The sequence below is a fragment of the Sminthopsis crassicaudata genome, chromosome 4, assembly GCF_048593235.1.
Source record: "Sminthopsis crassicaudata isolate SCR6 chromosome 4, ASM4859323v1, whole genome shotgun sequence".
NCBI classification, from domain to species: domain Eukaryota; kingdom Metazoa; phylum Chordata; class Mammalia; order Dasyuromorphia; family Dasyuridae; genus Sminthopsis; species Sminthopsis crassicaudata.
The window spans coordinates 408,599,141-408,622,630 of record NC_133620.1 but is presented as its reverse complement, the minus strand read 5'-3'; the positions used below and the strand labels follow the sequence as shown (position 1 = coordinate 408,622,630).

Genomic DNA, 23,490 nt, shown 5'->3' with positions numbered 1-23,490 from the left:
ATAGCAAGAGACAGAGGCATCTCTCAAAAAGGCAAAACTCCTGTGTATACAACAGCAGACTGAATATGAAAAAGCCAAGTCTTCCACAGTGCGTGCTGAAGAGGAGCATCTGAGCTCAAGCAGAGGGCTTGGGAAAGAGGCCAGCAAGCAGGTAGAGAAAAAGCGAAGGCTGGAAGAAGAGGCTCTGCAAAAGGTGAGTCTTCTTTCTGGCATTGGAAGTTGGAGCACCAGCAGCAAATTGTTGATTTTATTTTGTTTTGCCAAAGGCAGAAGAACTAGAGAGGGTGGGGTGTATATGTGAGACAAAATTTGACCAATTCATGGAGTTTACTTGTTGGGTAGTTTAAATATCCTGTTGTGTTCAGCTCTTAACATGACAACAGTTGAGATAATAGAATGGACACACTACATTTTTCTAAACAAATATTCCATAGTAAGAACTATTGAAGGCATATTAAGACATTTGGGGTCCTATTGCTTGTTATTAACTTTGACATTCTTTAATATCCTCAATCCATGCAGGTTGAAGAAGCAAATGTACACTACAAAGTTGTTATGATAGATATGAAAGAAAGGCGAAATGATTTAGACCATACTAAAAGTGAAATTTTAACACAACTTCGTGAACTTGTTTTCCAGTGTGATCTAACTCTTAAAGCTGTAAGTAATTTAAGGGAACAAAAGACTTGAATATTACATCTTTTTTGGTGCCTTTGTGAAGAAAGGGGATAAAAAGCTGTCAGATTTTTGTATAATTAAAAGAACCTTATGAAGACTAATAGAAAAATTTAATCTCTGCTACCTATTATGTTTAGTTTTTGAACCTGCAGATTATCTATAGAATTGTGAAGTGTACTTGCCATCTTTTTATAGTTAGTGATCCATGTTGGGTTTTCTCTTTCTTCTGTAAAATGTAAGATGCACTATGCAAATATAAATTATTGTTATCATGTATGTCCCAACTATATCATGAAATTTTTCCGTTGAACATTATGTGTTCTCTGGTTTGGATGGAGATACTAAATTGTACGTGTTTCTTAAAAATCAGTCTTTCTTAAACTGGAGTAGATAATTAATCTGGCTACCTAAGCAACTCTTTGTCAACACCACCAACCTATTACATACTGTTCCTGAACACTTGATAAACTTGCAGTTTGCAAAATGGAGCAGAAATTAATTAGGGACCAGAGAATAATGATCTTAATTGTTTTCCTTTTTTCTTTGTTTCTGACCGACCATTCAGTGTTAATTAATTTGATTGATTTATCTCAGATTGAGCATTACATTTTAGAGGAATCAATTGGAGTCTGGCAAGGTTATGATTTTTTATTATCTGATTATCATGATTTACTTTTTTATTTGGTTGCCTTGAAATAGTTTTACATGTAAAAAAAAAAGATATAAGCTTTATGTTGTTTTTGGTACATAGAAAAGTATAGAGCTACATCCTTGTCTTCAAGAAACTTACAGTATGTTTAGTAATCCAGGATCAGCAGACATGAAATGATTAGCAAATAATAAACTACAATGTGAAATAAAATGCTGAATGAGGTGGTATGAATTACTGAAAATAAGAGATTAGAGATGAGAGATTCCTTGTAACCAAGGTAAAATAATTTTGGAGAGTAAATATAAAGTTGGCAATACTCTGTCCTGAATCTTTGAGGGTTATTAGGATTTGGATGAGAGAAGAGAAAAAGAAAAGCATTTGGGGAAAGTATAACAAGAGTAAGTGGGATAGACACTAGTGGTAGGAGCAGCATGTACTTTATCTTGACTGTTTGCTTTCTTTTGAAGAGAATGGAGAAGGTCCTTTGTGATATTACCAGTGATTGGGCTTCTCTATCACCTGAGACATGAGCCTCAGTCTGTGCAGAGTTTACTTAGATTTGAGTGAAATTTTTACTACCCCCTGCTCATTGACCACCTTAGTAACCTACTGTGGCCATATGGTTCATTTGAATAGGTATTTTTCCTTAACATAAAGAATTATAGGGTTGTTTTTTTTAATTCATTTTATTTCAAGTTGTTTTCATCGGATTCTGTTGTCCTGAATCATAGGACTGACCATGTTACCCCCATATTCAGCTGTGGTGGGTTGCGGTGGGTTCCTCCACGAACAAATACTAATCTTCTTGTTGAGTGTTCAAAGCCCTTATTAATACTACCTTGCTTAGTCTTTCTCCCCATCCTTCCTCCCCTTCAACACACATACATTCTATTCATCTTACATCTCTCTCTGTCCCATTGTCTGCCTGTCCTTCTGTCTCCCTGTCCCTCTCTCTCTTTTCTTCTTTGATTTAGTGGCCTCTTAGCTGCTCCACAAACAAGACACTTCATCTCTTAGTGCCAAGCATTTTTTCTATTGTCTCCCATGCCTGGAACTTCTTTCCCTATCTTTGCATCCTGGGCTTTCCTCAAGTCCTAACTAAAATTCCTTCTCTAGAAAGCCTTTCTCACTCCTTCTGTTTTCTTTTTTTCTCTTTTATTTCCTGTATATCCTATATTTCATTGTACTCATTTGTTTATTGCTTTTCTCATTGGATTGCGCTCCATGACAGTGGAGATGGGTTTTTTTGTCTGTGTCCCTAGAGCTTAGCACCATGCCTTGCTCATAGGAGACTGCTTAATAAGTGTTGATTTTCTGGCTAAACTTGAGTTAGGCCTTGTCCAGAATAGGCAGCTTTGGGTAAGAGAAAGTTGCTAAGGGAAGAAGCTAAATCCTTGAGTTAGAAGAAAATTAGTTTTATTTATTGCTGGACAGGACAGATAGGAAAAATTGTTTTAAGTATTATTGTGGAGAAATTTTCACTTACCTACCTACATGGCATTATAGATGAAGGTTCCTAAAAATGTATCAATACAGTAGTTATCTGTGTGAATGATTAGTAATAATGCATGTTTTTCTTCACTTTATTATAGTAAGCTCCTTGACAGTAGGAACAATGCTTTATTGTTTTTGTATCCCCATAGTCGGTCCCTGATGAGCTTTGTGAATAAATAAACTAAGATTGATTGTAGTAGGGTTATGTTTTCTGTAGATAATTTGCATTTTGTGTTAAATAAATAGAATCACAACGAGTAGTCTAGAAAACACTGTTACCCCTATTTCCCAGGATCTTGGCATAGTATCCAGCAAAGGTCATCAGGACTCTTGTTCACAGTATACTAGTATATACAGTATCAAGCCTTTCAGATGAGGAGAAAGAAAAGATAAGTAACTTGTGATCAGGTTTTCTTTGTTTTGTTTTTTTTCTCAGTAGTATCTTATTTTTTCCAATTACAGATAAAGATAGTTTTCAAGACTCATTTTTTAAATAAGATTTTGAGTTCCAGATTTTTTTCTCCCTTACCTCCCTTCTTCCTAAGACAGCAAAAAATCTGATAATAGAGGTTTATACATGTAATATCATCTTAAAATCTCCATATTATTCATGTTATGAAAAAAATTAGATCATAAGGGAAAACCCACAAGAAAAAAGATTCAAACAAACAAAAAAGGTGAAAATAGTATGCTTCCATTCGCCTTCAGTATCTATCTGGATGCGAATGGTCTTTTCATCCCAAGTATATTGGAATTATCTTGAATACTGTATTACTGAGAAGAGCAAAGTCTATCAGTTGATTAACTCATAATTTTTCTGTTACTGTGTACAATGTTTTTTTTTGGTTCTGCTCACTTCATTCAGCATCAGTTCATGGAAATCTTTCCAAGATTCTCTGAAATCAGCCTGCTCATCATTTCTTATAGAATAATACTATTCCATTACATTCATGTCCCAATTTTCCCACATCCCCTTCAACATTTATCATTATCTATTTCTGTCATCTTAGTCAATCTTGATCAGGTTTTCTTAATGTTAAGGAATATTATGCTACAATTCCTTGCTGTTATCTACTGATAATGAAAATTAGTAGTGTGCTAGTATCTTGACTTTGATTCCTAATCTAATTTTTTTATTGTTACACTGTGTTATTATGTTACAATATTAAAACACAGTCATCCTATGGAACAAATATAAATAAAAGCCAAATTTATAATTAGCCAAGTAATTTAAAATTATTTTGATAGGTTAACACCTATAAAAGTGGTACCACAGATAAAATTTGATTACAGATACAGATGTACATTAGCCAAGAAATGGTCTTTAATCATGACATTATAGTTTTAACTTGCATTGTTCCTTGGATACATACAGACACATGCCAACATACACACTCTCATATATGTGTGTATGTGTGTGTGTATACACACACATATACATATATTGTACCTGTTGTCACTGTGGAAATTTTTCAAATGCTCTTCTTGCTTGGGAAGATAGTAAGTTAACCATCTAAACAGTCATCTCATTTTTTTTCATCTAGCTAAATGAGAAAAAATGGTAAGATGAATTGTTAACATGATATTATAGGGTATAGAAGATAGGGTCTGAACCTCTGATTTTATTGACATAGGGAGCTTCCACTGTGGAGCTCCCACTACTAAAACAGGTTAGGACCTACAAAGTCAGAGTCTGCGTGTGTGTGTGTGTGTGTGATACACACACACAGACACATATATATGTGTCTGTGTGTGTGTGATACACACACACAGACACATATATATGTGTATTATGAATATATTTATGTATATGTGAATAAATCCACCTATATATTCAGTGAGTCCTAAGAGATAGGAGTTCAGATGTTATGTATAATATTTGTGATATTTAACTTTTGACATTTAAAGACATGTTTGTTAAAGGTTCCTGATTATTCTTTTGTTTTATCTTTATTTGGTAAATAGGCAGTGGTAAATCTCTTCCAGATGCAACGTGAGCAGGTTGTGTCTCTTCCCGTTAACTACCAGTCTCTCTGTGAGAATGCCAAGTTATGTGACCCTGGACAAAAGTTTGCAGAATTTGTGAAGGCAAAAACTTTGCTCAAGGATGATGTACACATTAAATCTAGTTCTCTTGAAAATTCCAAAATTGATGGGTAAGAAGAATTAATAGGTTGTTGAAATTAAGTAAAAAGAACCAAATTCAAGTCTAGTTTGAATAAATGTATTCCCTTTGACAAAAGTTTCATAATTTGATTTTTTGTCTCTCCTTTTTGGAAGTAATACATGTGTTGAAAGGAATAAAGTATATGTTGAAGAGGACTTATTTTTTCTTAAAGAGAATAATGAAAGAATAACAAGATATTATAGGGGTAAACGATAGTGTCTGAACCTCTGATTTTATTGACATAAGGAGCTCCCACTGTGGAACTCCCACTATTAAAAAACAGATTAGGATCAACAAAGTCATTCTGTGTGTGTATACACATATGCATATGTATATATAAACATATATACATATATGTGTATAAAAAAGTGTGGATATGTGTGTATACAGCAGCTGTAAATGTTTAACTTTATTTTTAGTTTTTAAAAATTTATATAAAGGGGAAATATCTTAGACATGAATCACTTTTGGCTTTCTGGAAAATTAATTGAAAAATTTTGATTTAGCTTTAGCTCATTGAACTTTTAACTTTTAAATTAGTCTTTATATGTTTAAACAGTCATAACTGTATATAATTTTTACATGTTATATATGGTACCTTTGTTGATTCAATAAACATTCGTTGTATACTTTCTGCTTTATGCAGAGAATTATGCTACCTAGGTACTTTGGAATAATCACAGTTGAGATAAGACGTCCTTCCTGCCCTCATGGAACGAATAAGAAAGTAAGACTTATGATTGTAGTGCACACTATTACAGAGAAAGTGCATTAGAGAACTAATTGCAAAACAATCTGTATGTCAGGTCTAAGTAGGGATTAGAGAGTTTTTATCAAGAAGGTATCACTAAAGGTGAATAAGGATGGATAATACTGTTCAATAAGGAAAAGGAGGAGGAAGGACATTACATGGATGATTAGAAGACTGCTTAGGGGGAGAGAGGGAAGAGGACAGAGAATGTTTTAGATTGATTGGATCATAAAGTATATTGAGAAAGGAGTATTATGAGAAATTAGAAGATGTAATGGTATCAAATTGTTGTAGTACTGGAATATTTTGGAATTTCTGTAGCACTTAAGCCATATTATACTCTTAAAATGAGTTCACATTTGAAGTCATTCTTTGAAAATCAACAGTATTAATACTGAATTATCACATTAATGTGCATTTCAAATATTGAATATAAAATAAATAATAGAATTTTTTCCCTCCATTGATAGGCTATATTTATTTTTGGATTTTTACTTCTTTAGACTTTTAAGTAAGGGATCGACAAATAATCAACATGGATCACATGGAAATGTGTCTCATAACTCTGGAGATGGTACATTTCGTTTATTGGAGGATATTGGCAGCTCTATTTACCATTTTGAAAAAATTGGAGAAAAGAGGTCCTGCAGCAGCATAGATATTCCAGGTAATTTTTCATGTTTTGGAGCACTCACTTGTATTAAGTATATTTTTAAATTATTAAATAAGTCATATCCCTGAAAGTATTTAAATCAAATAAAAGAAGTAATCATAAGCTTTGCTAGTGTGAACTTAAAAGTGAAAGGCAACATCATTGTCCCTGAAACCAAGAAAAACCTGCTTCTGACATGTTCTGATTGTGTGACTCGGGTTGTGTGACCCTGGGTTGAATAACCACTAGCTTCTCACAGCTCTAGCCAGCTCCCTAAGACTGTCAATTGCAGAGAAGATGCCAACTTGCATCAGAACAGGGAATTTCTTCCTCTTGGCTTTTATGTACCAATTAAATCATATGTCCAGTCTTTAACTCTTTAATAAAATTATTAATACCTCAAATAAAATGTTCTTGCTTTTGAAGTTGTTTTGATTTAAATAATTTTAATTTGCTTGTAAATACTAGGAAGTAACTGCATTTAAGTGTGACATTTGAAGATTGATTATTCTTATTAATTTTGCATTAGATTTTTGCTTTATCAGACCAGCCTCTAGCTAAGCTATAGATTTATTTTGTGAAAATCTTCAAATATTTTATTTTTTAAAGCTCTCAGAGGACGGCCACCTCCTGTAAGATCATGGTCAGTTGGTCATCAAGGTAGTGGAATGTGCAGTGATTCAGAGAGTGCTGGAGGAAGCAGTGAATCAAGGTCCATGGATTCTCCTTCTGCTAGTCCAGGTACATAAATATTTTTATTTTTTACTCTAGTAGTGTTGTTGGAGAGTTACAAAAATCAATAAAATTTAAAAGATTTAAAAACTTGTATTGATTTTGTTGATATTTTTGATCCCAAACTTTTGTCTAGTGCTCTTATTCCTCTGCTTGAAATGTTCCTAAGATGTCCTTTCTATATTTTCTCTGATGTTACAATTTCTATGTGTAGAACTTTTCTAAGGAACTCCCTGATGGCAATCTCTATGTATGAGATCGAGGATGTCTGATCCAGTTAGTTTTCTTGAACCTTTCCCCTACCCTTCCTTCCTTCCTTCCTTCCTGAGCCATCCCTGTCCTTTTAGGTTGGTTTTTGTGTTTGTCTCAGTCAGTATCACTGGGACCTTCCTCTTCCCTTTTTAGCCATGCTAAACTCTGGAGGATTGCTAGTACGTGAGTTCTCTTCCGGTCAGGAAATGCTGGAAGCAAAGCTTATGTTATCTGTGAAAATACTTTTATAATTGAACTTCATAAGACATACTTGAGTAATTTCCAGAAGGTAATTAAAGCTGTTTCAGCCTCTTTTAGTAAGAAACTTTAGTGTTTTTTGCTTGATGATATATATATATATATATGTACGCACCCAGTCAAGTAAAGGAGGTAGAATTATTTCCAAAAAATAACCTACCCCACAAATAGTAACTTTTCCAACAGAGAAATAGGAGAAGGAATAAAAGAACAGGGGATAGAAAATATAAAATGGAGGCTAGATTAAGGCAGACAGTGATTAAGAGCAAAATAAACTTTAGAGGAGGGATAGAATAAAGAGGAGAAGAAAAAGAAGAAAATGGAATGGAGGGAAATACATAGTAGTCATAACTTAATGGGATGACCTTACACACAAAACAGAAGTAGATAGCAGAATGTATTAGAAACCAGAATCTAATACTGTATTGTTTAGAAGAGACACACTTGAAAGAAGCTGGGGCAACTGAATAATATATATCAACTAAACTAAAAAGGCAAGAGGTAGTAATTATAATTTGGGACAAAGTAAAAATAAAAATAGATTTAATTAAAGAAAATTATGCTAAAAGATAACATAGAAAATGAAGTAATGTCAGTAAGTTTCTTGATAAAGACCTTATTTCACAAATATATACTGAATATAAGAATGTTATGGGCCAGAACTTGAAACAAGGTGCTAAGTAAGTGGAATTGAGGAGACAGTGGTTAAATTTAGTTTAGTACTAATTTAATCCTACGACAAATAATGGTTTCCTAATGATAATGATTGGTGTATACTCAGTGTAGAACATATATGGAGGAGGTCTCAGGGCCAGGAAGGACAAGCCCACTAGAAGCTCATTCAGAAGGAGCTGGAGGCTGAAGCTGGCAGAGACAAAGGAGTAGTGACAAGAGCTCTCGGAATCAAGGAGAGAGATAGACCTCTAAGAAAGCTAACCGGGCCCAAGGAAGCAGACAATACTTTGAAGGAAATTTTAATAGGATCTAGACTTTAACTCCTGGCTGCATTTGGGGTTATTACTCTGAACTGAAACTAAGGCTGCCTCCAGAAGCCCCCCCAAGAAACCTGCTTCCAGAAAACATTAAATTTTAGAGAAGAATATTACATAAGAATACAATCAAATGGGGCAGCTAGATGGTGGATAGAGCACCAGCCCTGAAGTCAGGAGGGCCTGAGTTCAGACACTTAACACTAGTTGTGTGATCCTGGGCAAGTCACTTAACCTCAGTTGCCTCAGCAAAAAAAAGAAAAATGATATGAAGGAAATGAAGAGAGTTTATATTATTTGTTCAAGATCACACAACTAGTTTAATGAGGTGATATTAGGACTTAGTCTTCCTGATTCTCTTCTGAAAAGAAGTGTAGTTAAGGAAAACAGACTTTTTATTGAACAATGTATTCCTCTTTTTACACCTAAAGCACACTGTCTCTTATCTTACATTAGTAAGCTATGTCTCATCATCATTTCTTAGCAATAATACATTGCTCAGAATTTTATGTTCTCTTTACTTTGCCTTCTTCATTTTGAACTGATCTTGTCAAATTTCTGTGAGGTTTTCATAGTAGTTTATTCTTCTGATATGATAATAATTCATTACATTCATATATCACATTTTAGTAATAGTTTTTATTTACCAGATATATGCATGAGTAATTTTATAACATTGACAATTGCCAAACCTTTTGTTCCAATTTTTCCCCTCCTTTCCCCCCCCCCACCAGATGGCAGGTTGACCAATACATGTTAAATATGTTAAAATATAAATTAAATACAATATATGTATACATGTCCAAACAGTTGTTTTGCTGTACAAAAAGAATTGGACTTTGAAATAGAAATAGATATATCACATTTTGTTTGGCCAATATTTAAATTGATGGACACTCACATTGATTCTAATTTAATTACAGCATCTTTTTTTTAAACAACATAATCTACTGTTAAAGAACTGTCATATTAAAGTCTGAGAGAGGAAGCAAATGTTTTATGTTGAAACTATTTATTGTAGCCTCTGAGACAGAATATGTGCTGTACTTATATGTACTTTAAAAAGTTGTTTTATCATTATGAGTACTACTTTCTGCATTGATATACATCATAAATTTTCTAATTTGGTGATGGCTTTCTAGAGGTCTTTGGTTTTTTCTTATTTAAATTTAATATTTTCCCTAATTATACATAAGAACAATTTTTGACAATAAAAAAAATTATTTAGTTCTAAATTCTTTTCCTTCCCCTCTCCCAGTAAGAATATAAGCAATTTGATATAGGTTATTGAAGTGCAGCTATGTAAAACAATTTCTGTGGTTATTCATATTGTGAAAGTACAGGCAAAAAGTGAGAAAATAAAGCAAAGAAAAAGATAAGATTTAGTCTTCACTTAGACTCCATCACTTCTTTCTCTGGAGATGGATTGTATTTTTCATCATAGGTCTTTCCGAATTGTCTTCATCATATTAAGAATAGCTAAGTTATTCACAAGTGATTTTCATACAATATTGCTGTTACTATATACAGTGTTCTGCTAATTATATTTTGTATTAGTTCATGTACATCCAGGTTTTTCTGATCTCATCTTACTTGTCATTTTTTTAATAGCTTTTTTACTTACAAGATATATGCATGGGTAATTTTTCAGCATTGACAATTGCAAAACCTTTTGTTACAGTTTTTCCCCTCCTTCCCCCCACTCCCTCCCTCAGATGCCAGGTAGATCAATACATGTTAAATATGTTAAAGTATATGTTAAATACATATATGTTAAATACAATATATGTATACATGTCCATACAGTTATTTTGCTGTACAAAAAGAATCGGACTTTGAAACAGTGTACAATTAGCCTGTGAAGGAAATCAAAAATGTAGGTAGACAAAAATAGAGAGATTGGGAATTCTTTTCTGTATTTATCTCTCTGCCTATCACTCATCTATTCATGGGTGTAATCATAATTCCTGGTATTTTAATAGCCCATTTGGCAGTCTGCAAAGTATCTTATATGTATATAGTGTCATTTGATCTTCATAAAAACTCTTTGAGATAGATGCTGTCAATGATATCCCAATTTACAGATGAGGAAATGGTCTCAGAGAAAGTTTCCTTGCCTGAGACTATGTAGCTAGTCAGAGGCAAAACTCAATCCTATTCTTCCTAATTCCAAGTCTAACACTCTAGCCATTCTCTTTCTTTCTCTGTCTCTCTATGTGTCTGTCTCTCCCCTCCCCTCTCTCTATCTCTATCTCTCTGTCTCTCTTTCTCTCTCTCTCTCTTCCTCCCTCCCACCCTCCCTTCTTCCTCTCTCTCTCCCCGTCTCCACCTACTCTCTGTCTCTCTCTGTATGTTTGTCTCTGTTTCTCTTTAAAGCTTAAAAATTGTCCTTTATAAAATGAAATCCTTATCGTTCAAATTAAAAATTTCTGTAATCACACATACAAGTTATTTTACTAGATCTTTCTTTCTCTAGGAGATTTTAAACGCAGGCTTCCTCGTACACCATCAATGGGGACTATGTCATCTGCTGATGAGCTTGATGAAAGAGAACCACCGTCTCCTTCTGAGATTGGTACTGTACATTGTATTTTATTTGGCCCACATTTAGTTAGCCAGATGAATTATAGCCACAATGTATAGTGATAAATAAGATTTGAAATCTTAATAGAAAAATGGTATTTTTTTAGCTGTTTATACCAAATAATTTCAAAAATTTGCATTTACAAAGGCATTTTGTACTTTACATAAAGTTTTCTTCAGAGCATCCCTGTTAGGTGGTATATAGAGAACATTGTCCACATTATAGGGGTGAGGAAATGTAAGAGTCACTGAAGCTATGGCTTACCCAAGATCACGTTAATAAGTGATTGAGCTAGGTTTACATATCCCAAGGGTAGGAGACTTTTCATTGTCCTTACACAAGGCAATGATGATTTTAAAATAATGTGATAACTAGAATCCAAATGTGTCTTGACAAATATTTTAAGTAAATAAACTTCAAGAATATTTTGCAAAAATAATTACTACATAATGTATATAATGATAGACCAGAAATTCTGTTTTCATCAAACTAGTGATGTATAATACTTAAGAGTAAAAGCAGTCCTATGCAATGGAAAATTATTCTGTGCAATTAAGTGTGATTCTTGGTGACAAAATTAATGCAGACATGAAAATTAAAGAAAATTGAAGGAAAGCAGTTATCTTGATGACCAAGTTTATTTCATATCTGTTCATTTGATTGAACATACTGCAACCTCAGGACCAAACCATCAGTTTAAGAAGATGATTTTAGATGTTTCTAGAGCATAGGAGTTACTAGAGATGGAAAGAACCTTACAGATCATTTAATTAAATAGTAAGGAAAATAAAACTTAGAGGGGGAAAAGAGTCCTACATAAGATGATGCAGAATTAACAGAGGTAGTATTTGACCCTGGGTACTTTGACTCCAAAATAGTTTTTATTTTTAGTTTCATACATTCATAGAGGTCAGAAATTTCCTATCCTAAAAGGGCTTGCAATAGATCCTGGGTTTAATGGTGATGAAGATGGTGACACCGTAACCTTTGCTGAGCTGGCAGCTTACCTTGTTTAAAGGCAAGAATCCCTTAAACTGAAACAGAAGGAAAAGATAATTAAATTGAGAAGTTATGATTTGTATTATCTTGGAAAGCCAGGGTTAAGAGTAGGATTCAGTGTACGAATGAAGAAATTGACACATGTGTTGATCTGAAGAGCCTACGATAAATCAGCAAGACTTAAGTTTCTAATGAAAAATGTTAGCCTGTTAGTTATTCTTAAAATTCTGCGGTTAGTGTGGTGATGAAAAAAAATTTCTTTTCAGTGTAAATCTGTAAGATAATGTTAGAAACATGCTTTGGTTTGTTTCTTATAGTGCTTCTTACCAGAAATATTGAAAGTTAACAAGAGAGATTAAGATCATCAAAAAGTTCCTTAAGACTTATGCTGCTTTATGATCTGTAAGATTGTAATCTAATGAATTATTTTTTAAAATTATAGGCAACTAGACTCACATTATAAAGATTAGAAATACCTATATAAATGTACTTGTAAAAATCTAATTTTGTTGCTTGCTTTAATATCTTCTAATGCCAGTCTGTTATTACTATTATTTTTTATAAGTTCAATTTTGGTCAATGAACATATTTTAAAGTTAAACAATATCTCCCTAGAAATACTAAATCATCATTGAATTTTGTTTTTAAGGCTTAAATGAGCATGTGCCTGAAATTACCAGTTTCCCTGGACCATTTAGAAATGCCCTCAAGTCAAAAGCTGCTCTCAGCCATAAGCTTCGAAAGCTGAGGACTCCATCCAAATGCAGAGAATGTGACAGCTTAGTCATATTCCATGGGGCTGAGTGTGTGGAGGTAAGAAATATTTAAAAAATAATACACTTTCTGGTTTTTAAAAGAATGTTTTTTAAAGATGTGCTATAATAATCCTTGCTATTTTTCATATTCAGTATTCCATTAATAATTGAAAGGCTAAATGTTTAAACTGAACAATCATCCAAAGTATTTGAATATTTCAGTGGGTTTGGGCCAGAATCTTATTTATATGAGTTCTCTCTCCACTGGATTAGATTATGATCATTTCCCTCTTGTGATTTCATGTGATTTCTATGTCTGTTTTTATGGTATTCCTCCCTCCTGATTTCTTGATACACAGCTTAAGAACATTTCTGTCTCTTCTCTCTGGTTTTGCTAACTCACCTTCTTTCTTAGAAATATATGTTTGTTTGGTTTTTTTTTTTTTTGAGGCACTTGGGGTTAAATGACTTGCTCAAGGTCACACACCTAAGAAGTATTAAATGAGACCAGATTTGAACTCAGGTCCTCTCTGGGTGTAGATGGCTCTCTTCAGCACAAGATCATTAGAACTGGCCTCAGTCATCTCATTGAGACTCATTGATCTTGTTAGTCAGGGATGGTGCTCTACCCACTGTGCCACCTAGCTGCCCTAAAATATATGTTCTTGTTGAGATTCTTTACTCATAGAATGCAAATAATTCTTTGAAATAGCTGTTGATGCCTGCTATACAGCGCTCTATTATCCTTTTCAAATGATCCCTCAGAGAGTGGGTTGCTATTTTATGTTGTAGCTCACCTACATGTTTCAAAAATTCTGCCATAGTGAAGATGAGCCTTTGTTTTAGGAAGATGTTTGGAATCTGAAAGTAATGCACTGTTTCCCAAATTATTCCAAACTGATTATTTCTTTATATTTGTTTTTGTTTTTCAGTCATAGTCATGTCTAACTGGAATAATTTCATTGCATTCTCAAGCTCATTTAATAGAGGAGGAAACTGAGGCATGCAAGATGAAGGGAGTTGCCCTGGGATCCCATAGCTAATAAATATCTAGGCCAGATTTAATGCAGGAAGGCATCTTCTTGACTCCAGGCCTAGCACTCTATTCACTGTGCCACAGAATTCAGGGGATTTCTGTAAGGAAAAGAAGAGCCGGGTTTCCAACATTCTTCCCATTAGACTTCCCATTTAGTCAATCAGCAAGCATTCATTAAGTTCTTACTCAGTGCCAGTTGTGCTAAATCTTGTGCTATAACAAAAGGCAAATGACAGTCTTTGTGCTCAAGGAATTCTCAGTCAAGAGAGCAGTGCTGCAACATGCAAACATTACAAGTAAGATTCACACAGGACAAGTCAGTGTTGTCTCAGAGGGGAGGCCCTGAGATTGGGGAGAGCCGAGAAAAACTTGGCAGAAGGTGCATCTTTTGCTGAGATTTAAAGGAAGCCAGAGGACCTGGAGGCAGAGATAAGGAGGGAACGAGTTAGTTGATGGAGTGTCTTATGGGAGGAATGTGAAAGAGTCCAGTGTCATGGGAGAGCAGAATAGGAGAAGGGTACAGTGTAAGACAGCAGGAAAGGTAAGTGGGGAACAGGTTATTTAGTTGTCCTTTAAAAGGATAGAGGATTTTCTGTTTGGTTCTGGAAATATAGGGAGATGTCCTGGTTAGAAATGGGCTTGAAGGTCACTTTGGTCGCTGAGTCATCAAAAGATGACTGGACTTGGAGGATGGGAGTGCGGATGTGGGCTTGCGGGACTAGGAACATAATCAGTAGAGAGGTTGGGAAAGCAGTGAGGATTGGGAAAAGAAAAGGTTCTATTTTAGACATGTGTAAAGTTTTTGCAGGCCATCCAGTTTGAGTCTCCCACACGTGCAGGTTAAAATACCCAACCAACTTTTGGTAATATGTGAAGTTCAGGAGAGACTGGGCTGGATACAGAGATTTGGAAGTCATCTGCATAGAAAGTCATATCCAGGGGGGAATGGATGGCAACCAAGAAAGTATAGGAGAAGAAAAGAGGATCCAGGATGGAAGCTTGGGAGCACTCACAATTATGGGATCAATGATGTAGCAAAGGAGATTGAGGGGGCAGCTAAGTGGCACGGTAGATAGAGCACCAGCCCTGAATTCAGGAGGACCCGAGTTCAAATCTGGTCTCAGACACTTAACATTTCCTAGCTGTGTGATCCTGGGCAAGTCACTTAACCCCAGCCTCAAAAAAAAAAAGAAAAAAAAAAAAAAAGGAGATTGAGAAGGAATGGTCAGACAGCTGGTGGGAGAACCAGGAGGGAGTGAAAGCCTTAGAGGGAAGAGAACACCCAAAAATGAGAAGGGACTCACAGTCTAATGAGTCATAGTGTCAAGTGTAGCAGAGAGGTCAAGGCAGCTTAGAACTGAGAAAAGGCCACCAGACTTAGCAGTGAAGAGATCATTGCACATGTTGGAGAGAAGAAGGAGAGAAGAATTTTCAGTCAATTGATGAATTCAGAACTAGATTGCAAAGGGCTGAGTAAATGAGAACAGAAGAAAAAGAAACCAATGAATGGTAAATAACTTTTCCAAGAAGAGATTAAATGATAACTTGAAGGGATAACAAGTTTATGGGGTTTTTTTAAAGGCTTAAAAGTGATAGGGGGCCAAGAGGGAGGTGAAATTGTTGTTCAGAGACTGTGGGAAAGGAATACAGCTAGTGGATAGAGAGGTTGAGGGTAGTGAGAAGTGAGGAATGATCGACAGGGCAGTCTGCTGGAGAATGTAGGATGAATAGGATCAAGGGCACATGTAGAGTGGTTAACCCTGGCAAGGAGAAACACTGCCTCAGATTAAAAGTTTGCCTTGCCTGAAATAAGGCCTATGTTGAAGTTGGATAATATGTCTTCCTCCAGTTTGTCAATACATTGGGAATATTAGTGGAGATGGATGGCCAGAGGCAATCTAGGACTGTTGTTTGGCATTGGAGGAGCAGCCATAGACTAAGCAGATGAGAGATTAAAAAATAGATGACATTATGGTATGGAATTGATTGTCATGAGTAATTAATTACATAAGAAAATACTTAGAATATTTGGAAGAAGGATTTGGAGTTCTTCATGTGTATGAAGAATAAGCTTAGGAGTTGTGAGGCACAGAGGAGATGGAATGCTAGGAAGCTTTCGTCTTGAGGAAAGTCTCGAGTTTTGCATTCAGGAATTAGGACCCCATCTGCTTTATAACCATTCTTGAATGTAGGTGTAGCGCAATGGAGTAAATGAGTAACTACTCAAGAAATTTAGTCATTGAAAGGTTAGGACTTTTCAGAGTATCAAAGTAGACATTGAAGTGCCCCAGCAAAAGAACAGGAGTCAGGGAGCAGAAGTCACGCACTAAACTCCTTGAGAAGGACACTATAGGATTGTGATTTGAAAAGAGTGGAAAGACCATATTAATGCAATGAATTTAAAAACAGGAGATGTTACTTTAGTGATGGAAAATCTAAAAATATCAGGAGGGAGCAGGTGAGCAAGGAGTATTCTAATACCCTCTCAAGAACCAGCAGGTCAGGAAAGAAATAGCCAGTGCTGAAGAGAGTGGCCAAGAATACAATATCTCCTGAAGGGAGCTAGATTTTTGCATCTATTGGATGGCACGAGTAGCAAAATCTGTATAAAAACAAAGTGACATTTATTTTCTCTGAAACAGACATCTTGCAGGAAGGAGGCAAAGGGAGATTAGACATGGACCCGGTTAGGTTAAAGGAAGTTGAGTATCATGAATAAGGAATTCCAGGAATGGGAAGATGACATGATGGGAACTGGCCAACCATGAGAGTTGAGATGGATGACAGACGAATTATGCTGTCACATGTTTGAAAGGCTTTTATTACTAGGCAAGATTTGAGGGCCACATTGTCTTGGTGTCTTGACCTAGTCCTCCAGGCTGTCTGAGCAGGAAGGCAGAATAAGTCCATTCCTCCCCACCCCACAAGTTAACATATGTTGGCTTCCTTCAGGGAGCCTTTCAAAGCTATCCTTCCACCTTGCAGCAGTTGCCTTTTTGTCTTGTAGTGTGGCATTGAGAGCCACAACCTGGAGCCATGCCAGTAGTCATTAGGGTTATTTTCTCTTCTATGATATTAATTAAAAATCCAAGAAAAGATGAATTCTGCCCAAATGTCTTCAATATTGCCCTGAGACACTCCTATCTGTGGGTCAATGGCATTGTCTATGTGACTCTGAATAAATCTCTTAAGTTCTCAGTAAGTACTTGGAGAAAATTCTTTTTGAGAAGGGGCTGACCTGCTTCAGTAGAGGGTTTTTCCTTATCCCTTAGTGTCTATTTGATGATTAAGTGCCTGTACTCTATCTGCTCTTTGATTATGGAGCAAAGACTTTTGCAGGTAATTCAATGTTTGTAGACTGACTGTTAATTCTCCATTTGTTCATTCGTATTTTATGTGACTCTAATAAATCATTCTACAAAATTCCCTTGCTTGTAGTGCTCCCTTGCTTGTCACAAAACGTGTTTGGAAACCTTGACCATTCAGTGTGGGCACAAGAAACTTCATGGCAAGTTACATTTATTTGGTGTGGAATTTGCTCAAGCTGCTAAAAATGCCCCTGATGGCATCCCCTTCATCATTAAGAAATGTACCTCAGAAATTGAAAGTCGAGCCTTGAACGTGAAGGTATGCTTTAACTTGTTTATTTATGTTTATTTAAAATGTCAAGTTATAACACTTTTTAAGTTAGTATTAAAAACGTTCGTTAGGAAAAAATTGTCTTCAAATATTAGGTAACTAATACTCGGTTTTCTTAGAAATAGTATCTTACATAGATTTGTATTTTTTTGAAATGTCAATTTGAAATATTTATTTCCTGGTGAAATTACCATATTAAAGTTCTTGTACCAAAGAACGTTTTTTTGCTTTCTCTTTCCCTCTCTTTTAAGGGCATCTACCGTGTAAATGGAGCTAAAAACAGAGTTGAAAAACTCTGCCAATCCTTTGAAAATGGAACGGATTTAGTAGAACTTTCAGAATTTTCTGCACATGATATCAGCAATGTTCTTAAATTATATCTTCGTAAGGTAAAGGTTCTCTATTTGAAGTTTATTTAATATTGAAGCAAGAATCTTAACTTAATCTGTTATAAGTGAAACTATTATTTAAACATTCCTCACAATAATAAATCACCAGCCCACTCATCAGCAATAGGAAATTGCAACAACTGTCAGCAATTAGGAATAATGATTCCACATTTCCTAGCAAACTTGAATCAAAGAACATAGAATCAGATTGTCATTGAACTGTCATTGTAATCAGAGAATCTGGAATCACATTCTGCCTCCACTTCTTTCTTTGGCTGGGACCATGGTCAAATCATTTTACCTTTTTTTAGGCTTCAATTTTCTCCTCAAAAAATTGAGGGGCCTGGACTAAATAATTTATGAGATTCCTGATGCTTAGATGCAGTTGACCGTACAGATATTAAAGTGTCTGCACTTGCTGTCAGGAAAACCTAATTTGAATACAGCCTCATACATTTAGTTGTGTTACCCTGGGAAACTCCTTAATCTCTTCCAGCCTTAATTTCCTCACCAGTAAAATGGAAATCATAATGATAGCACCTAGTACCCAGAATTGTTGTGAGGATCAAATGAGATCATCTTTGTCAAAAGAGGTTAGTAAAATGCCTGACACATAGGTGTTCTATAAATGTTTATTCCCTCATTCTTCCTGGTCCCTCTGATCAGTATGAATAGCTGGGGTAGTTCCCCAGAAATGGCCTTCAGTTCAGGGTAGAGACTATACTAAGTTTTTGAAAAAGGAAGAAGAGTTACATTATCTCCAACACTTGGAGCTTTAGAGAACCAAAATTTCAAGATAATTTTTTATTATTGAACCAGAGAATCCACAGTGCGCAAAGTGCCTCTGCTTTGATAGAAGAAATTTTCACACACAAGATAAATAGATGTTTTGAGGAAGCTTTTTTTCTTAACTGGCTCCCATGGAATTTGAGTTTTGTTTCTCAGTTAGTTAAATAAGATGTGTTAGTTGCCGATTGTGTTCTCTAACCCCTCTTTCCCAGTGTATTCTATTCATATTCCCATAGAAAAGACTGTTCTCTCTCATTCTTCAGTTTATACACAGTAAGGCTTCTAGCTTCTTTTCCACTCATCATACACCCCTGTAAGATAAAGTCATAAGGCAAAATGAGTAGAGGAGGTCTTAGTGTATATATCCAGATCCAATATGTCCTTCAAGTCACCACTTGGGTGACCCCTAAGATTTCTCTTAATCTCCCACCACCAGCCTAACTCTTGAAACCCTTTGCCCTTTCAGAAGGCACGTAGTACCTTCTCCCATTGATTATAGTCCTGCCAGATTAGCCCTTGTCCCTCCTTATATCCCTGGAGTAGAGGAGAAGCCCTGAGAGATCAGCCTCATTTTTCCCCACAGTATCAGGTCCAGTATTTTGTTAATTACTTAGATGTTTATTAAATTCTTGTTGAATGAGTTAGGGTTAAAGCAGAAGCTGGAAAAAATGCCAGACTAAATAGGATATGAGGAGGCCTAGGAAAAATGGCATAGTGTACAGGCTGACATTCTTAATATGATCTTTATTCCTTCTAGTTACCAGAACCCTTATTTTTGTTTCATCTTTATGATGAGCTTATTGGCCTTGCCAAAGAAAGCCAGAAGGTAAATGAAGACTCGAAACAGGCAGAACCTGAAGCTGTAAGTGCTGAACTAAATAAAGTCCTGAAGAAAATCAAAGCTCTTCTAAAAAAACTTCCAGGATCAAACTATAACACTATCGAGTACCTTATTGGCCATCTTAATAGGTAAGAGCTTTACCTTAAAAAATAATTTTTTCCTTGTGAGTAGGAATAGGTGAATGTGGAATTGGGTGTAGTAGTGGCCTATTTGAGATGGAATTGCCTTTAGTCCCTTCAGAGGAATAGCTTAGAATATAGAAGTCATCACGATGGACATGGATTTAGTCACCTTTTTCATCTAATAACCTACAAAGATGATTGCAGACCCTTCTTCACCATTATTCCTACCCTGCCTTGTACTGTATAGTTGGTACTGGGGTGTCCTGCTGACCTGAGGAGGTGGTAAAGAAGGATATATGAATCCAGCTCCATTATGATAAATTTCTCCCAGCCTTCCTAAACTCAAGAGCAGGGGTTCTCAAACTATGGGCCACGGGCCAGATGCAGCCCACTGAGGACGTTTATGCGCCCGCCGGATTATGGCAAATGGGCTGAGGGGCAGAGACAGAGTGTGAGCTTTTGTTTGTACTATAGTCTGGCCCTCCCACAGTCTTGAGGGACAGTGAACTAGCCCCTATTTAAAAAGTTTGAGGACCACTGCCCGAGAGCAAGCCTAGAAGACTTGACAGCCCCCCTGCTTTGTTTTCCTCTCCAGAGTTGTTGAGCAAGCTGAAGAAAACAAGATGCCGGCCAGTAATCTGGGAATCATATTTGGACCAACTCTGATCAGGCCTTTGCGGATGGATGCTAAGGTTTCCCCCTCTTCCCTGGTGGACTATCCTCATCAGGCTCGTATTGTGGAGCTTCTCATAGCTTATTTTGTGAAGATCTTTGATATGTCCCTGCAGCCGCTCTCATCATCTTCTACCAAGGAAAGCTTTCCCCTTAGGCCCAGCAAGCCTCCACCATGTCTCGCCGAGGAGGAAGTGAGTGGTGCCAAATGTTGAATTATGCAGTTATACCTTGTGGGATGTGCCTGAATGAAGGGCAGGTCTTTGGCCCATTTCCTCCACATCGCATGCATTGTAACCTTTCTTTTCCTGTTACCCTGATAGGGCATCCTACCTTCTCAAGAGGAGAATGAAACTTCAGAAACAGCCACATCGTTTGAAGGATTACATGACCATAAAAATGCATTTGAACCAGCTGATGCATCTGTGATTGGTGAGTAATTGTTTGCAAAACTCCCTCCGTCTGGATGACAGTGTTCGTGGTAAGGAGGAATGTAGAAGAAGAGTGGAAAGGTAGAAAGAGGGCACGTCATAAGGAGCTCTTATTGCTGGAAAGGGAGTTTAGGTTTGTTCCTAGAAGTAATAGGGAGCTGCTGATGTTTTTTGAGTAAGGGGCAGACAAGGTCGGATTGTTTTTGGATACAGAGGCCTGAGGATGACCTGATGGGCTGCTGAAATCATCAAGGGAAGGAAGAGGTGATGACAGTGGAACTAAATGAGCTTCACAGTATGTGAGAAAGAAAGAAGCTATAGGAGAGATGTGGCTCGAGGAAGAGGAGGGTTTTGAAGAGAGAGTGACAGATCTGGGCCTTCTCTTCTCCCTGCGCAGTTATCTTCAGACCCTTCGACTGAACTTTCTTAAAACAGGCATTAAGCACTTTGCCATCTTGGTCTTTCTGCTCAAGGAGCCACTTGAGTTTGAGTTCTTCCTACACTGGGGCTCCCAGAACCCTCACAGGCATGACCAGGGCAGGTGAGGGCAGCCTTCCACTCACCTCCACGTAGAGTGCCGGCCTTGGAATCAAGAAATTCTGAGTTAAAATCCTGCTTGAGAATAAATAGTATGACCCTGGATAAGTCATTTATTATGTGCATTGAAGATAGAAGTAAAAAGAATAAACACATCTTGCATACATGGAGTTTACATTCTCTTTGGAACAGATAGAAAGTATCTTCACAGAGAAATACAGTGTAAATCCAACATTAAATAGAGGAATAAACAAAGTACTTTTAAGTACCAGAAGGTTTGGAGTCAGAGCAAAAGCACTATGTTTGAAGTCAGGAAAGGTTTCTTGTTGAAGATGACGCTTGGCCTAGATCTTAAAAGAATGTCTCCAAAGTGGAATCCACAAGGAGTTTGGAGGAGCTTCTGGTTGTGAGATACAGCCATTGGGAAGGTCCAGAGATAGGTGTGTCACATGAGAAATGGGCTGGTTTGGCTGAGGCAGAGTGGTAACAAGAATATGAAGAGTGAGCATTTATGTGGCAACTCATATGTGCCACAATTATTATCTCATTTGATCCTCAGGACCCTGGCAAATCAGTACTATTTTTATTCCCATTTACAGTTGAGGAAACTGACAGAAGTGAAGAACTTGCTTAGATTAAGTAACTGCCTCTTTGCTGCCTAATACACATGTGTGATAGAAAGTGTAATGTCCAGGTTGGGATCAGGTTGTAAAGGAATTTCAAAGCTAAACACTGAAAGTCTGTATTTGATCCTCCAGGCAAATTGGGTTGGGCTGCAATTGATGGGGAATGGGATCACATGGTAAAATCTGTCATTAAAGAAAATCACTTTGGCAACAGTTCAGGACAGAGATTGGAGTGGAGAAAAAGGGGAGACTAATGAGAAGTCCATTGCCTTCTCTGGGTGAAAGATATTAAGGACATAAAACTAAGGTGTTAGCTGCAAGTAGAGAGAAGGAATCAGATTCAAGTGATATTTGGAATAAGGAACCAAGATTTGGCAATTCATTTTTTATGGGAGGGAAAGGAGCCCAAATAATGCTGAGATTACAGACATGAAACACTGCAAGGATGGTGGAGCCTCTACAAAAATTAGGATGTTTTGGAAGAAAGGGTTTAATGCAAAAGATAATGAATTGAGTAGATATTGCCAGGACATCAAGCTTAAAATGTCCAATATCTATCTGATGACCATAAGGAAAGGTAGAATTGTAATAGATTGTGGTCATACAGGGGAAAGCCAGAGGATTTAATTAGAGAAGTGGACAATTGCTTTTTGTGGCTGAGGTGTGAAGTAAAGGAACAGATATAAGACAGAGCTGGAATGAAGAAGTGGGGTGAAAAGGAAGAAGATGAACAGCTAAGGGATCACTAACCCAGGTTCTAGAGTTTGCTTCTTAAGAAATGTAGGTCCAGATGAGACTCCCTAAGAACAGTCTAGTGGTAGTAGTGCTGCTGGTGATGCCAATGGTAGTAGTGGTGGTAGTAACTGGTTGTAGGAGTAGTAGTCAAACAGTAGTAATTGTTGTTGGTAATAGTCAGGTTGTTGTTGGTGGTAATAGAAATAATTTGAAGGAAGAAGAGGTAACCTGGAATCTTCTTAAGCTTGGTGATTTAAATTTCATTTTTGTCAGGAATGAATGGGGAATGTTACTTTTGGGGAGAATTCATTGTTTTAACATAATTGTTAGCCAATATCTCTCTAGTCCTTTATCTCTTGCATCCCAAAATCTGTTGTACTGATTGTAAAGTTCTTCTTCCCGTTCTTCATGTATAACCCCCACTTGTGTAGAAATTCTTCTCATAGAGATTTAAACAGCCAGGCCCTGATAGAATTAGGCTGATGTGTAGTGCTCCAACAACTTCAGTTCTCTCTTCTTATCCTTTTGAAAGCTCCACATTGTTTCTAGGTTAAGCATTTTTATTGTTGCTCTGCCTGGTTCTAATAGTACTTGTGTTGGAAAACTCACTTCTTATCGTAAGTGGGTCATATCTATTATTCCATTTCATCATTTCAATTTTAAGCAAAATTATGTTAGAATTATGTTAGAACCTGACAAGCAGGTTCAGC

General features: G+C 36.4%; 2 protein-coding genes across 3 annotated transcripts in view; both read left to right on the top strand.

Moving 5' to 3' along the window:
* LOC141538766 (rho GTPase-activating protein 29-like) overlaps positions 1-4,549 on the top strand; it is a 45,508-nt gene extending 40,959 nt beyond the window's left edge. Inside the window, exons 9-11 of the mRNA XM_074260560.1 lie at positions 5-193; positions 523-660; positions 3,117-4,549. Of these exons, the coding sequence (XP_074116661.1) occupies positions 5-193; positions 523-660; positions 3,117-3,200 (411 nt within the window). The 3' untranslated portion in view covers positions 3,201-4,549. The remainder of the gene's footprint in view (positions 1-4; positions 194-522; positions 661-3,116) is intronic.
* Positions 1-23,490, top strand: part of ABCA4 (ATP binding cassette subfamily A member 4) — a 357,920-nt gene that overhangs the window by 159,244 nt on the left and 175,186 nt on the right. Inside the window, exon 1 of one of the 2 annotated variants that reach the window (XM_074262733.1) lies at positions 20,775-20,883. The exons of the other annotated variant lie outside the window; for it this stretch is intronic. The gene's annotated coding sequence lies outside the window, so the exon portion shown is untranslated. Of the gene's footprint in view, positions 1-20,774; positions 20,884-23,490 lie in introns of those variants that run through there. 2 annotated transcript variants of the gene reach the window in all.